Below are 17,623 nucleotides of genomic sequence, written 5' to 3'. Positions count from 1 at the left end.
ATTTGATTTCCATTTTCAGACAGGGTTAGGTTACTTCATTGTTTCCTAAAGTGGTATTCAAGATGACTTTATGGATATTATTGCTTAAAATGAAAATAAGAAAAAAGTTAGTAAATTTAAAGAAAAATATGTTGCACGTATCACATAGATGAAAAGTAAATATGGCAAAATTTATGATTTTATTCAAATGATGTTTCAGAAATACAGGGTAATCTTGAAATTTGATTTTTTTGATGAGTTCAGTTTAGACTGTCACCAAATAAACCTTATCTTGTCTGTACTTTATGAATTGGGGACTGGAAAGGGAGAATGAAAAATGGTCTGTAGTCTTGACGTTTTTTTTTTCTGATATCATAGCAAAAATTGATCCTAAAAATGAAGAAGAAGAAAAGCGGCGAATTGAAGCCCGACGAGAGAAACAAAGGCGCAGAAGAGAAAAAAACAGTGAGAAATATGGAGATGGATACAGGTTTGTACTTAATAGTCAGAAAGTTGAGCTCATTAAAAAACAATGTCCTAAAAAAGGCAAATGCATTAATTGGAATGTGAAAAAATTCCTGAATGTCAAATGAAAAGGTTTAATAAAAAATACATAAGAATGCTTTTGATTTTTGATATTTATATGCAATCACCACTTAGAAAATATAAGAAAATATGAGGTCCCCTTCAATAATGATAATCTAAAGAAAAAAACACCTAGAAACACAGTATTCTTAAAAAGAAATACATGTCATAACATGAAGAAAACCACAGTCTTTGATATTTTACTACAGTACGGAGACAGTGATATTCTTGGATAGGAAAACTAAGTATTACAAATATATCAGGTTTTTCCAATCCTGATTCCAAAAAAAATTCTGAAAAAGAAGAATAAATGAGTAGATACTAGCTTTTCTAGATATTGAAACATTAGAAAGCTGTAATAGTTAAAAATATGTGGTACTAGAAAAAAGTAATCAGTGCAACATAATTAACCTGTAAACAAATGTATTATTTATAAGAATAATATGTAATAAAGAACAAAATGCAAATGAAAGGGGAATTGCTTGAACAACTGAACAGTAGCAAGAAAAATGGTTTAGATCCTTTTCTCAAACCAGCAAGGATGAATCCAGATTAATTAAAAAACGTAAAAAGTAGCAAATAACAGGAAAATAAAATGGCATATTTTAATCTCTGCAAGATTTTTTTTTTAAGGCTTAAAAGTTCTAGAATAAGTTACAAAGGAATTGATGACCAGATTTGTTTAAATAAAAATTAAAAACTTGAAAGCAAACAGACTTGGAAAATATTATAAACATGAGATTAATGTCTAAGTTAGATAAATATCACCTGACCAGAATTTTTTGAAAAGTAGGGAAATAAGATGCTTGATACATAATTTGGTGAAAGAACAACAGCTACTGTGTTTCCCCAAAAATAAGACCTAGCTGGACCATCAGCTCTAATGCATCTTTTGGAGCAAAAATTAATATAAGACCCGGTCTTATATAATAGTAAAATGAGACCGGGTCTTATATAATATGAGACTGGGTATAATATAACATAGTATAATATAATATATAATATAATGTAAAGTAATATAATATAATATAATATAATAATAAATACCGGGTCTTATATTCATGTTTGCTGCAAAAGACGCATTAGAGCTGATGGTCCGGCTAGGTCTCATTTTCAGGGAAACGTAATAATTTAGGGAAAATGCTAAAACTCACTGTCAGTTAAATAAACTGAAAATTTAAATAATGAGATAACATTTTATTAACAAGGAGAAAACAAATAATTGGTTTACTAACTAGGAAACAGTCAAAGGGCACATAATTTGCCAATGACTGTAATACAACGAGTGATAATTACTAGCAGACAATTTAGCAGTTTTAAATGTCTTGAGTTTTTTTAAACTCATTGATATCTCCAAGAAAATAACCTAAAAATACAGAGTTTACAAAGATGCCCATTACAACATTATTTATAATACCTCCAAACATGAAACAAATACCAGCAATAGCATGTGATCAAGTGTATGTAAGCGCATCTCATAATGGGGTCTTATACCATTGTTAAAAATGAAAGTTATAAAGCCTGTAATAACATGGAACAAATGGAGGCAAAATAGAAAATATATACAAAATGTAAAGTTATGCACAGGAAAAAAAGATTACTAGAAAAGTTTTTTCTTTTTTTAAAAAAATTTTTATTGGGAAACGGTGTGTTTTTCCAGAACCCATCAGTTGTCCTTCAGTCTAGTTGTGGAGGGTGCAGCTCAGCTCCAAGTCTAGTCACCATTTTCAGTCTTAGTTGCAGCCCACCATCCCATGCAGGAATTGAACCGCCAAATTTGTTGTTGAGAGCTCCCTCTTTAACCGACTGAGCCACCTGGTCGCCCCTCAGGAGGCTCAGCGGCAGCTCTTGTTGTGGAGGGCGGGGCTCACTGGCTCATGTGGGAATTGAACTGGCAGCCCTGTTGTTCAGAGCTCGGGCTCTAACCAACAGCCATCTGGCCGCCCGGAAAGTTTTTTAAAAAGACAATTTGTTTCATCTTTTTTTCTCTGAAATCTGAGCTGGTACTGCTTATGCTAGGGAAATAAAGAATATAAAATTTAAAAAGTAAAATCATTGTTTTTCCCATTCAAAACGTATTTTTGCTCTATAAAAGTTAACTTATTTGTATAGCTTGAAACATTTCACATAAGTGCATTTTCTAGTTGTTTAAAACTTTACCTTAGTTCAAAAGATAACATTTTAAGGAGGAATCTGCAAACCTTTTTATGGAGGTATTTTTAAAATGAATGAGTTCCATATAAAACAGGATACTTTGTTATTACTTGGTTTTAACGTATATATTGGTTTTATGTATGTAAAATGTAGTAAAAGAAAATTGAGTTGCATCTTATTTCCAGATTTTTTTGTTTGTTTAAAGAGTGAGTATCTTTGATTTTAGTCTGCTTAGGCATTTTGTAATCTTTGTGTCCAGCTTTAATAACCTTTAGCTAGCTTTTTCTGGTTTGTTACTCCTGATTTGTTGGGACCTGAGAAACAATAGGATTAAGCTTACTAAGAACTAACTCAAAAAGTTTTAGTTTTAAGAGGTAGCTACTTTTTGGTCCTTGTGAGTATCTCTCACTCTGATATCATTCCTTCTTTTGGCAAGGGTTAGTGACTTTGGTGTGGAAATAAATGGAAATGAACACTGTATCAGATGTATAGGGGTCCAAAGATAATTTTACATTATAAGATTAATTTCTCTATTTGATTACCCTATGAATATTTTACCCATTTAAATTACAGATTTGGATATGTTATATGCATGTTAATATAGTATATATTGTGACTTGGAGAAAATAAAAATCAAAAAGTTTCATTTAGCTGCTTTCTCCATAATTCGAAATATAAACCTGATGACAACCGAAAGAATCAGTTCAATTAAATTGTCATTTTAGGATAAGAATCCTTTAAAATAGTCTCAAATTATTTTATCAAAGTAGTTTTACTTTGAGTTAGGATAAGAGATTGACAGTAAATATTCTTATGATATATATTTTTTGAATATTTGAATACTATCAATATAATAAAGAGGATGGAAATGTAAGGGATCCTGGGGAGACAGGGATGGTTTGAGAGAGGTGTAGACAAGCAATACATGGGGAATAGTGCCAAGAGAAGTATGAAGTCCTGCAGGAGACGACTTCTACACAGGAATGCAGGGAAATCAGGGAAACAGATCATTGGATCGGAACAGATTTAAAAATGGTAGGTAGGGTTGCAGTAGGAATTGTTAGGCAGCTCAGGTAGAGGTCATGGCTTGAGGTAAGAAAATAAAGAAATAGGAATGTTTCACTGATATTTAGGAAATGGAAACCTATGTAAATTGAAAATGACTGTAGTGGGGTGAAAGGTGTAATCTAATTAAAACATTTAATGAAGACATGCTGAAAATCCCTGAAAACAAGACCCAGCCAGACCATGAGCCCTAATGTGTCTTTTGGAGCAAAAATTAATATAACATAAGACGCATTAGAGCTGATGGTCCTGCTAGGTCTTATTTTCGGGGACACACGGTACTATGTGCCAAATACTGTTAAAGGTATTACAGGGTAAAACCAGAAAGATAGGAGAGATTAAGAACTTTCCTAAATGGCAACTGAAAGTATTTTGACTTTATTTTATTTTTGTTTTTGAGTCTTAAGGAGCCAGTGAAGCCTTTTGAGCAGTATATGTGCTATTGTTGCCTCCTTTAGGAAGTAACAGTAATTAATTGAATAATTACTGTGTGCCAGGAACTGTTGTAAGGGCTTTATATGTATTTTTAAAATCTCACAGTACACCTGTGAGGGTTCTTATCTCATTAAGGTAATAAAACCAAGGCCCAGAGAAGTTAAGTAACTTGTCCAAGTTCACATAAGGGGGCTAGGATGTAAACCCAGCAGTTAATTCCAGATCCTATACTCTTAACCAGGAAAATAAATCCAATAGTATAAGGAATTAACTGGAAAATGAAGACTGGAGACACAGAAATCAGTTAGGAAACTGTTGTCACAATTCAAGGAAAGGAAATAATACTTAAGGTAGGAACAATTAAATGAGAGGAGTGGAGGATTCATTCTGGGATGGCTCCTGAACTTGTAAATGCGTGCATTTGTTCAGGCCTATTAGTCATCCTGAAGTAGTCTTTAGGGAACAGGATGTTTGATCACCCAGGAGCTCCAACGGAGTGAATTATGGTTGTCTGGTGTTACACTTGGCTGCGTTGATACCTTAGTAGTTTGGAAGCTTGAGAATGGAACAGAGTGTAAAACAAGTAGTGAAACTTTGGAAATTGATATTTCTTGGGGTTTGCTTTGAGTTCCTAACTGGTCTAGGCTGAAGTGGAGAGTTTAGGACTAGATAAAGTAGCTACACTGATTCCATCTTTCATGCCCAGAAGCTCCAGAGAGGGCCAGAAATGCAAAGTAGTATAATGACAGTATTGTCCAACTACTTAAAAAGAAATACTATTTTTTCTGACTTAAGCTAAATTAAAATCAACCATAAAATGGGAGAAAGGAAATCATTGATGCTGGTAAAATTAATTTCATTGTTACATTTTTATGAACTCTTTGTAAGTAAATGAGGTAATAATTAAAAACTTTTTTTTCCTTATAGAATGGCATTCACATGTTCATTTTGTAAATTTCGAACGTTTGAAGAAAAAGATATTGAACTGCATCTGGAAAGTTCTTCACACCAGGAAACATTAGATCATATTCAGAAACAAACTAAGTTTGATAAAGTAGTTATGGAGTTTTTGCATGTAAGTAGCTGTTTTTGAAGTGAAAAACACTTTATCTGATTTCAATTTCTTATTTTTTTATAGTTCTCCATCTCCTATTTTATGTTTTCTAAAATTTTGATTCTCTCTACTTAAAGAGAGTTGTTTTAAAATTAGCCCAGAATTAGATGTGAATTCCTCCTCTGTAATTGAATTTAGATTTGTTATTTGAGAGGACATTTTTTTTTTTTTTTTAAAGATTTTATTGGAGGGAAGGGGAACAGGACTTTATTGGGGAACAGTGTGTACTTCCAGGACTTTTTTTCCAAGTCAAGTTCTTGTCCTTTCAATGTTAGTTGTGGAGGGTGCCGTTCAGCTTCAAGTTGTTGTCCTTTCAGTCTTAGTTGTGAAGGGCGCAGCTCAGCTCCAGGTCCAGTTGCCATTTTTCTAGTTGCAGGGGGCACAGCCCACCATCCCTTGAGGGAGTCGAACTGGCATTGTGGTTGAGAGGACGTGCTCCAACCAACTGGGCCATCTGAGAGCTCAGCGGCAGCTCAGCTCAAGGTGCCGTGTTCAATTTTAGTTGCAGGGGAAGCTGCCCACCATCCCTTGCGGGACTCGAGGAATTGAACTGGCAACCTTGTGGTTGAGAGCCCACTGGCCCATATGGGACTCGAACCAGCAGCCTTCGGAGTTAGGAGCACGGAGCTCTAACCGCCTGAGCCACCAGGCCGGCCCCTGAGAGAACATTTTAAGTTTTTCACAGTAATTTCTGGTAGAGATGTCAGGAAAAAAAATTCCTTTAACTGTTTATTGGTGTAGAATCAGCTATCATCTATGGATGTGGTGTTGTGCTGGGTACTTTAATATTTCATTTGAGCCTCTTAACAGCTCCTTTATATCATGAAGGATTACGCTCAGAGCAGTTGTGACATAGTAAGTAACAGAAGGTGAATTCAGAACCAGAGAGCAGATGTCTGTTTGGTGTCCTTTGTATAATGAGTGTGTGGTCATCAATGCAACAGTTTTTCTCGAATACTTATGAAATACTTCAATGTTCTGTGCAGGCATTGAAGACACAGGCACTACCGTCAGTGAACTGACAATAATTGAAAACAGAACATACACACACATGCACAGATGACATAGTTAAGTGGAAGAGCCAAGAATGATAGTACAGACAGAAGGGTGTTGAAGTAAGGGACAATAGTTGGGGCCAGAGATGCTTGAGGAAGGTACGAGAGCTGGACTGCTAATTGTATATACAATTAATATGGGCAGAAGAGATGGAATTGTTAGAAAGTTAGAAGACATACAATAGTCGTTCACTCCTCTATATCCTTGCAGAATTATGTCCCTTAATTATAGTTTTCTGTAATTTCATTCCTTAATTGGTTCCTGTCGTTTAGGATTTAAGTCCTCACCTGCCCAGAGAAGACTTCTTGACTAGTCAGCTCTCTTTACTCTGTATGCCTAAAATAGATTTTTAAAAAAGTGAATATTTTTTGTAGTTTCCTTATACTTTATGATAGTCTTTCAATTAAATTGTAGGCTCCTGAGAACAGATATTAGTTCTTATAAAACAGATATCGTTACCTTCCATAGGCTGAGCTTGGTGGTAAGCGCATACTAAGTGCTCACTGATAACTTTTTGGATTCTTCCTATTTTGTTTTCTAGGAATGTATGGTGAATAAATTCAAGAAAACATCTATTCGTAAGCAACAGACAAATAATCAAACGGAAGTAGTCAAAATAATTGAAAAAGATGTTATGGAAGGTAAGTACAAATGGTTTTAGAAATTTACATGTATATTTTACATACCATAACCTATTTCAATGTAAGTGATGCCCTCTAGAATGATACAGTACGTAGTTATATGTGGTAGCCCTGAGTGGCTTTCACAAATGAACTCCTTTGACTTCCTGTTCTCATGCTTTCAAATTTATCACTACTTTACCCGTCTGTCTTTCATTTCAATTTTAGAGGAAAAATTAGCGTTACTTCTCTACCAGTCTGTCCTCTGTCTCTCTTACCCTTCTCATTTCCTTAAGGATTTTTGCTCCTGTTTTTCAGTCTTTCCTTTGTTTTGGATCTCCTCTCTGAAGCCTGTATTCTTAATAACAAACAAACAAACCCAAACAACCCCTCCACCAAAGAAAAACACACTAATTCACCTAAAATCTACTTTTCTCTTTAAACAACCACGCTTCTTTAAGCATAGTCCACAGTGGTCTCTGTTTCTTCACTTCCCATTTATTACTTTACCCACAGTGGACAACCGGGAGTTTACTGCAACTGCTCTGACAGGGTACCAGTACCAACTTCAGTAGATTCTTTTGAATCATTCTTACTTCTGCAACGTTTTGCCCTGATAACTTTATTCTTCATGATTCCGTTTCTTCCCTAGGGTTTTGTGGTATCTCATTGCCCTGATGTTCTCTGATTCCTTTGTCATTTTTTACTTTTTGTGCTTTTCTTTCTCTACCAGGCTTTTAGAAATTGGTATTTCCCAGTATTCTGTCATTAGTCCCATTATCATCTCTTTATGTTCCATCCTTATGAATTCATTTACTTACAGAGCTTAAATTGACATTTTTGTTAATTACTTATACATCTGTAGCATAGATTTCTCTTCTGGACTCAAATATATATCCAACTGCCTATTGACATCTTTCTTCAACAGTCCCACAAAATCACCATGTCCAAAAAGTTTATCCTTTCTTTGAGCATCCTCCATCTCTTAAATAAAACAAAACAAAACAAAAATTCAACAAATATCTCTTTTATTTATCTTGGAAAGTGGCCCCACCATCAAAGTCAGAAATACGAAGTTAATCTAAACACTTAAAACTTTTAACTTACTCATATCTGTAGGATTGTGTGCTTTGGGTTCTAGCTTTAAATATCTACCAAATCTATTTCTTTACATCCTCTTTAACTATTACATTTGTTCAAATCTTTATATGTTCTTTTGATAATATGGTATTTCCCTATTGAGTTTTCTTACTTCCAGTCTTTCTTATCCCAAATTCTACTACAAGTTTTCATTGCTTCAGGAATTTTCAATGGCTTCCCCATTCTCTACAGGGTGAAGTTCAAATTCCTAGGCATGGCACAAAAAGCTCTCCATGACCTAGGCCTCTCTCTTTCTCTCTTTTCTCATTTTTCTCTGTTCTCACCTTTTTTGTACTGTGTGCCCCAGATATACTGATTTTTGTTCCTTATGAATCCAACTTTGACATCTTTTCCCCATCCCTACCCACTCACATTCATAATCATAGAAATCCTTATTTTAGTACAAAATCACATTTGTTTTATATTACACTTTGGGGATTGACTTACAGGCTTCAGAGAGTGATTATATAACATGATTAGGAAATATAATGTAATTTTATAATTTTAACCTGTTATCCGTAATCTGTAGGTATATAATCTGTAAACCTGCATATTCCAGTCCTTTTTTTGGGAAGGAGTGGTATACATAATTCTGGAAATGAAAGAGTAAAATTTGATTTGTCAGAAATAAGAATATGTGAATCATTTCTTTTCTTACTAATAATGGGATTTCTCTTGTAGGTGTTACTGCAGATGATCACATGATGAAAGTGGAGACTGTTCACTGCAGTGCCTGTAGTGTGTATATCCCTGCTTTACATAGTTCAGTTCAGCAGCACTTAAAGTCTCCTGATCATATCAAAGGGAAGCAGGTAAGTTTTGATCTGTCTTAATGAAATCATTTAATTATTCATCAACCCCTTATTGCCCTTTAAAGGCTATTGTTTCACACCTGCCTACTTGTGTACAATCCTATTAATCTCTTGTGTAAATAATTAAAGATACCTAGAGAGGCAGTGTAACATAGTTAAGGTTGTGGGCTCTGGAGCAAGACTTTCTGGGTTTGAGTTATGGTTCGGTACATAACATGTTAAATAAGTAAATTAACTTTTGTCTGAGTTTCTCGTATCTGTAAAGTGGGGATGGATGATCATTCTTCTCTTATGTGACTGTTTAAGGATTAGGTTAATTAAAGTATAAAAAACACTTAAAATAGTGCCTGGCACGTAGTAGGCATTCAGGAAATCATAGCTGTTGTTGCACTGTTCTTTTTATTAACATTTTTTTTTAAGTTGGTACACAGTGGTTTTATGAGAGGGAGAGAGAGAGAGAGAGAGAGAGAGTGTGTGTGTGTGTGTGTGTGTGTGTGTGTGTGTGTGTGTGAAAAGAAAGAAAATATTTGATTATAACATTTTTCTGATGGCTGGGAAAAATAAATTTAAAAAGTATGATTATCAGTTATATATTATTACATTTTTGAATAGAATTTACTCAAAAATACTAGAAGAATTTACTATTTTATTTTTGGTTAGCATTTTCTGCTTCTATATGGGTTGCTTTTATTTAGTCAAATTTATTTCAAATAAAAATATATATTGTGCAATATAAGTTTGAGAAGCAAATTTTAAAATTCTAATATTAAAGACTATAAGTTTTAAGTAGAACATACCTGGGTCTTAAATTCATATTTTGTGTTGAAGTGAACCTCATTTAACTCAGACCTTTTAAGACTTTTTAAAGCTACTTTGAGCACATAGTCTTTTTAAAATCTTTGTCTTCACTTTCGATATTCCCTTGACACCTTTTAACAACTAGACATTCGATGTTATTACCATCTCTCCTTTGTATAGTAGTCTTGTGATAGCTACAGCCCAGAGGTAGATTAATTACTCTAACTGTATGAAAAACCATTCTTTTTGATCGCATAAAAATTAGTACTGTGTTTTCCCAAAAATAAGACCTAGCCAGGCCATCAGCTCTAATGCGTCTTTTGGAGTAAAAATTAATATAAGATCTGGTCTTATGTTATATTAAAATAAGACCAGGTTATAATATACTATACTATACTATACTATAATATAATATAATATAATATAATATAATACCCAGTCTTGTTTTAATATAAGACCTTCGGAGAAGTTGACACAGGGGGAAGTGGCTGTAGAGTAGACAGGAGAGAAAACAACTGCCTACTAGAACTACTAGACTTACACTATCTGGTGACTGGGTGTGTTTTGTTGAAGGTGATCTGCTCATTGAGTCTCCATTGTTTTAATCCATAGATGATTTACATTGTGGTCACAGTAGCTATTGTTGCTTTATAGCTTAATTTGCCAGAAAATAAATCATTTAAATCTAAGGATTTGAGCATACAGTGTCATTTTAATTATGGAAATATTTCTCATGGTATGTTTTTCAAGTACCTCAGTGTGTTCTATTTTTCGTAGGCTTATAAGGAACAAATAAAAAGAGAAAGTGTCTTGACTGCTACAAGCATTTTAAATAATCCAATAGTGAAGGCACGATATGAACGTTTTGTTAAGGTAAGATGTTGGGGCATGAACTTTTTTCAGTTACATATATTATAGTATTATAATAGTTAAATGGTGAACGTAGTAAGTCTTTGTCATATTTAAATATAGTAAAACATTAGGCAGAACATTTTACTTGGTATCTTGTATATAGGTAAAACATCTTTTTTCTAAATTGTTGGGATTTGTGGGGGGAGGGAGCAAAAAGCCATTCCTCTCAACCCCTTTCTAGCTCTGAATCATTTGAGAGATACAAAGGAGTTTGATAGAAGATCAAAATGTTGACTTTATTTTTGATTTTTAGAAAAAGGATGTCTTGAAGGATATGTGTTAGATGTACAATTACTGTGGACCTTCTAAGATTTCACTCCTAACTTAGATAGGCTTATGTCCACCCAACCTCTGTTACTGGTTCAGCTGGACAGCAACAGGTTTCCCCTAGTTTACCACATGACATAGACTAGAAGGTACCCTTTTTATTGCTAGGAAGATTCCAAAGAAGGGACCCAGAAGGGATTGAGTTGTGCATGCTCGATATCTTCTTCCAAGCATACTAGTTGGATAAGTCATTCTTCTTCCTTGGATAAAGTTGGAAGGGAAGCAAGAGGTTAGATTTGTTGCTTCAGAAAAAGCTCCCTCATGGAATCAGGAGGCCTAACCGTAGGAAACTCAGATGTGATCAGTTAGGTATACCTGGCCCACTGCTTCTCACAATTTTTGCCATGTACCACTGAGGTAATTCTTCTTTACATGTTATGGAAACTTACTGTACAAATAAGAAATTATTAATCAGGAACTAATAGAAATAAATTTTAGAGGTTAGTTTTTGAGTCTTTATAATACCTCTTTTAAATCATTTTATACTGAAGAGCTCCTATGTGGAAAATTTGCAAAAATTTCTTATATCTATTAGTAACTAAATGTTTTATACATGAGAGAAGTTTTGTTTATTTTGGCTGTTGTGGCGATTAACAGATGCTCTGTGAAGAAACCTGATACATACTTAATGAGCACAAAATTATCCCTCAACCAAGTGACTTCCAGCTGAATAAATCTCAGTTCTTTTGGTTTGTCCGTAATTACGGGGCCTATTTTCTGATTTGTTAATCATATTTGTCACTGTATATATATTCTTGACAGCACTTTTAAAAAGCGAGGCAGCCCCATTTGAGATCCAGTTTTGTGGGAGATACAGCATCAAAAAGATAAAAGCATCATAGCTACATGAGGAAAAGTTACTAGTTTTATTAAAATTTTTATTTTTGCTATGCCACAAACTTTTGAGAAGTTAATGGTTTCTATTGACGTATGAAAGTAATCGTTAATGAGAGAAGAATACAAATTAGAATTTCTACAGAGGGTTTTTAGGCTACACTTCAGTGTCACTTCATTGAAAGAGAGACATCACTGGTGGGAGTGTCTTGCTCATGGACCTGTTGGGGAAATAGTACCTGAACTGAGGAGAACTCCTCTAGAACCTTGTTACTCTGAATGTGACCGACCCATGAACCAGGAGTTGATTCACGTGCATTAAAGTTCAAAAAGCACCAGTGTCACATTGCTCAGTAATTTCCCTTTGGTCAGCATTTGGTCTGCTCTGTTCCCTGCTGTCATTCCCCAGAATATTTAATGTTCGTCGTCAGCTCTGACCACAGCTTAAAACTCTTTCACTTTCAAGTTCTCTCAGTCTGACAAAATACTTTTTTTAATTTTTGTCCAAGATAATCAGTTTGTCAATTTCTCCCAATTCTCCAGCTGTATCATCTTGTTCTGCCTTCCCTCTCTGGACTGGACCCTCGGGTCAGCCCTTACAACAATGCAGTGCTGCCATTCCAAAATTCCTTACTTACCTGTTCTTCTGCCATGTACCAGTTCCCACCACTGTGCCATCTACGGTGACTTTACTGTCTATCTTGTGGAGAGTAACATGGAATTGTGCGACTATTGTGTTTGCCATGTTTACACTGCATTCATAATAATTTTACTTATTACCAGTCAATGTAATATGCTTTCTATAGTGACTGTTTCAAACCTTTTCCACTCTTCACATTTCCATATTTCATCTTTACCATCCTCACTTACCATATTCTTTTCTCTTAGGGAGATTGAGACCTTTAGATGTGAACTTCATAGTTCTCTCCTTTCTGCTGTAGATTTATGTGTCTTTCCCTCACCTTTATTGTTGTCTGTGAAGGGAAAGACCCTTTTTTGCCCTTCATCTGTATGGTGATTTTTGTTTCATCAATTATCTTTTTTTTCACTTGCATCTGATTTTGTTTTTCGTTGTTTTACTATCATCCCCAGACATGCTTATGAGTTGCCTAAACTAAAAGTGACTTAACTTTTCCTAGTCTCTCGCCTTCCCCATCTATTTTCTCTTATCACCATACTTAAAAAGGTAGTTTACCCTGCGTTTGGCCTTTTTGCTTCTTGTATATTATTCACTCTTTAACCTAGTAGTTCTCAGCTGGAAATACATAATTAGAATCACCTGTGAGGCGAAAATCAAAAAACTGCCAAAAGACCTTCTCAATTAGGGTTTTTCTAAACTTCTCTGATAAATATCTCCTGAAATGCTTTTCAGTATGCATGTTACCAGACTGCTTTCCCGGAAATTTTGATTCAGGAGGTCTGAAATTGATTCAGGAATTTGTGGGTTTTTTTTTTTTTTTTTTAGCAAGAACTCCATTACTTGACAAAATTAAAATCTCAGAATGTGGGACCTGGGCCTTTGTTTTTTGAGAGCTTCACAGGAAATTGTGACAGTTAATTTTTGGACAATCATTGCTGTATTTCACTTATATTATCCTTTTGAAATTGCTCTAAGATTACCAGAGACCTAATTTTCAAATAAAAAATGTTTTATTCTTTATTATTTTAAACTTATGAAAGTAAAGGGAATAGTTTAATAAATCCCTCAAATACCCTCACTCAGCTTTAATAATTATCAACTGTAGTGACCTTTTTTCAATTCTTTTCTGTTTGTGTTACCTGACATTGTTGATCTATCACTTATTCTTGAAACTTTGTTTTGCCAGATAATATTTTACTATCCTGGGTTTCCTCCTGCACTGAGTGTTCCTTTTCTAACTTCTGTCCCCTGTGTGAGCATTTTCATAGTGTTTTGTTCTAGGCCCATTTTTTCTATTTACTCCCCCAGCCTCACCCCTGGCTGTCCCATTTATGCCCTTGGCTTCACTATTCGCTCTGTGCAAGCAATTCACAAATGTAAATGTCTTACTCTGAACTGTCTTCTCTTTTGAGCTGTAAATTTATAGCTGCCTATTAGGCATTTAGACATCTGAAATTCTGATTACATATAGCATGTACCTGCTGCTTCACCTTCATCATCCTCTTTTACCTATTTTGTTAATGGTGTCACTACTTGACAAAATTAAAATCTCAGAATGTGGGACCTGGGCCTGTTATACTTCCATTTTGGGAGCAATCGGGGCTATTGCAACCCCCTCGCTAGTGTTTCTTCTCTTGCTATTCTAATTCATCCTGCACATTCCTATCTGATTTACCTTAAAGTGTAGCACAAGTCTTATACTTTCCTGTTTAATAACCTTCATTGCCTCTTCATTTCCTGCTACATTAATACAGCCTTTTGATATGGTCCCATTTTTGAGACTTAATCAGATACATAATTCAAGTATTTAAATTAAAATATTAAAATGAAATTGTGTCTGAATGTTTAGTGAATTAAAGATTTGTCTACTTTTTAAAAGAAAAAGTAAGGCATGATATCTAATAGGTACATGATTTTCATTTGAGGTTTTTAAAGATATTCTACACCAATAGTACAATGACTACTAGTATAATTAAGTAGAATATAAATCTTTGCTTTATATACTTAGTTTCTGTGAAAACCCATATATTTACCTTTGTCATGTATCGAGGGTACTAAAAAAATGTATACACATTTTAAGAAAGGAAAACTGTTAAAATTGTAGTACTCAATATGTACTGATGACAAAAGATGAATACAAGTCATGTTTGACTTCTGCAATTACAAGAGGTGCTCAAAGTGGTTACCATCAGCGTCCAGACACTTCTGATTATGGCGAACTACTGCTTGAGCAACATTGACCAAAGTGTCCACTTGTGTACGTTTTTATGGCACCCCTGGTATATGTATATAATTTTGGAAATTCAGTTAAGAAAATATGGCCTTTGATGCTTTCCAGTTTATGGAGTAAAAATAACAACTTTAGTAATGTATATACTTACATTGGTAGGAATAGGTACTCAACAGATCTTCAGTGGATTTGTCATAAGTTAAAGTAAAAAGCTTCAAATAGTATTATTTTGATGATACAGAAAATAAAAATTTCACTGACACAAAAATGAATGGACTGATTTTAAAAGCTATTTCTCATGTTTTTAGGGTGAGAATCCTTTTGAAATTCAAGATCATTCTCAAGATCAGCAAATAGAAGGAGATGAAGAGGAGGAAGAAAAGATTGATGAACCTATTGAAGAGGAGGAGGAAGAGGAAGAAGAAGAGGAAGTGGGAGGAGAGGAAGTGGAAGAAGTGGAGGAAGTGGGAGAAGGTGGAGGAATAGAGGGAGTGGGCAATGTAGAAGAAGGGGGGGACATAGAGGGAGTGGGGGAAGAAGGGGCAGTGGGGGAAGAAGGGGCAGTGGGGGAAGGAGAGGGAGCGGGGGAAGGAGAGGGAGCGGGGCAAGGAGAGGAAGAAGCAGCAAAGGAAGAGTCTGTCAACTTCCCTGTTGATCAACATGAAGCAAATTAAATATAAGGTATTAGATTTAAAAGAAGCTTTAAATTTGTCTTAATGTGGGAAAGGGTAAGAATTTTAATAGTTTAAAATATGAGAGTTAACACCCATGTTGCATGCATTCTACACATTAAAAGTTGTTTTATATAATTTCTAAATGTTTGGCATTTGTTTAATAAAATAAAAGTAAGACTATTTTAGTTTAGTTTTTATAGCTACCAAACTTAGATTCGATAAATTGTTTGTATAATTTTTAAGCTTAGTTTTTATTACTTTATCGGTGTTAGGATAACAGATATGTATTGTTAGTATATCTATTCTGATCATTTGAACTTAAATGCTGCTCTTGGGAGTATATATTCAAGTGTGCGTTAATGTTTTGAATACTTACCCTGGAAGAGATAAATGGGGCAAGTATTTTGTGCTCTGTGTATTTTTTTACTGCATTGAACATTGAATAGTAATTTGCGTTAAGATACGCTTAAAAGGCTTTTTGTGACCATGTTTCCCTTTGTAGCAATAAAATGATTTTTACAAAAACTCCCTGGATTAGCAATTTTAAATGAAACAGTTCATCAATTAAATTAGTACTTAAAATCAGGTTTGCCTTAATGCATGAGGTCAGCTCACAAGTATTTCAAGATGATTGAGAAGACTTGAATTAAAGAAAAAATTTACCTCAGTCATCATATTTTTAAAAAATATTGCTAAATTATTTTGTAAACATTTCAAATAGATGTCAGTCTACAACTGACCTTGTTTATATTTGTTTTAATTCATTTCTTTTCGCTGTTCCTGTGTCAAATCTTGAAATCTTTTTGAAAATACATTTGAATACAAATAATTTTTCATAGTTGTGTTCTTTTGTCATGTCAGTTTTTGGCTGAAGAACCTAGAAGTAAACTCACTTTTTTAAAAAAGAATTATTTATCTCTTGAATATTTCTCCTTTTATAATTTTTTATAGTTCATATGCTTACGTACTCAAAAAGAGAAGATGAGATTGATACATGACCCATTTTCAGATGACCATATATGTCACTGAAAATCAGTGATCTGAATCTTTACTCTGGCCTCTTTTAAGAGGGAGACTCTTTCAGTGAAATTAGCGTGTCAAAATTTTGAAGCACCAAATGAATCAATATATGGGTATATTAAGTAATTTTAAGATGTTTAGTGGATGATAGCATGAGCATTTGTAGAATTTTACAGATAATTTCTCTTTTTTGCATACATCAAAGCTTTTAAAGATAGATTTTTTTTTTTCAGGCCAATATGAGTTTACTATTGTGGGCTAGATTTGCTTATCTTGCAGCTGGGAAAATCTAGTAGGCATTTATATCCATCCATTTGTAAGGATTTGGAGCCAAATAAGTTTAGTTGAAGACTAGAGCAGTTTGGATCCTTTCTCGGAGTCTGTATTTACCTAAAAAGGCTTCAGAAAGTAAGTCATTTTTGCTCAGGAGTTCAGATTTTAGGGCTGTTAGGATTTGATCAACTCTCTTGTTTCTCCTTTAAAAAAATATTTGTGGAAGGGCTAATGTAAAAGGAGAATATATCCCTTTGGGTTAAAATTAGTGGGTTCATTTGGCACTATGTAGGGTGTTTTTTTTTTGTTGTTTTTTGTTTTTAAGAGACTTTTGGAAAGAACCCTGTATGAAAAGAATCTTGCATAACAACTTCTAAATAAATGTTTTAGAATGAGAGATAGGAAAGAACATCTAAGTAGTAATTTTGTGGGAAACATCTAAAAACCTTTATTCAAACTAGCTTATTTGCAAGGTATTACTGAAGTGCATTTTGTTACTGTGCTTAATTCCGAAATTCAAATTTATGTATATCCTATTGGATAATTTGTAGATAGACAATTTAGTTTGCAGGCAGATTAATTGTTGTGACTGTTAGTGTTTATATTTCCAATTCTTTTGTGATAAGGATTTATATAATATCTTTAATAACCTTTCAACTTCTGTTATCAAAGTATTATTTGTCTTTTTTATTTAAAAGCTAAATATTCATTCTAATAGCCAAAAAAATTACTTACAACCTACACAGTTGTTTCAGCCAAATGCCTTGAGATTGTCCTATATTCTTCCCTTTTTATCCCCTCCTTCCTCTAATGTATCAGAAGGTCCGTGTTTTCTGCTTCCAAAATTCGTCTGCCCTCACTTCCATCTCTGCTGTTACCAACCCAGCTCGAGTCAACATCTCTTTCCTGGACTACTGAAATAGCTGTTAACTAATCTCGCTTCCATTCTGACCCT

At 34.2% G+C, this 17,623-nt stretch overlaps 1 protein-coding gene across 1 annotated transcript in view; it reads left to right on the top strand.

Annotated features, from left to right (window-relative positions):
* Nucleotides 1-17,329, top strand: part of ZNF326 (zinc finger protein 326) — a 40,905-nt gene extending 23,576 nt beyond the window's left edge. The window contains exons 7-12 of the mRNA XM_081054999.1: nucleotides 358-469; nucleotides 5,146-5,293; nucleotides 6,930-7,029; nucleotides 8,830-8,960; nucleotides 10,536-10,631; nucleotides 15,010-17,329. Coding sequence (XP_080911125.1) covers nucleotides 358-469; nucleotides 5,146-5,293; nucleotides 6,930-7,029; nucleotides 8,830-8,960; nucleotides 10,536-10,631; nucleotides 15,010-15,375 — 953 coding nt within the window. The 3' untranslated portion in view covers nucleotides 15,376-17,329. The remainder of the gene's footprint in view (nucleotides 1-357; nucleotides 470-5,145; nucleotides 5,294-6,929; nucleotides 7,030-8,829; nucleotides 8,961-10,535; nucleotides 10,632-15,009) is intronic.
* The last annotated feature ends 294 nt before the right edge of the window (nucleotides 17,330-17,623 follow it).

The sequence above is a fragment of the Rhinolophus hipposideros genome (assembly GCF_964194185.1).
Source record: "Rhinolophus hipposideros genome assembly, chromosome: 8".
NCBI lineage: Eukaryota > Metazoa > Chordata > Mammalia > Chiroptera > Rhinolophidae > Rhinolophus > Rhinolophus hipposideros.
This window is presented reverse-complemented; position numbering and strand designations above follow the sequence as displayed.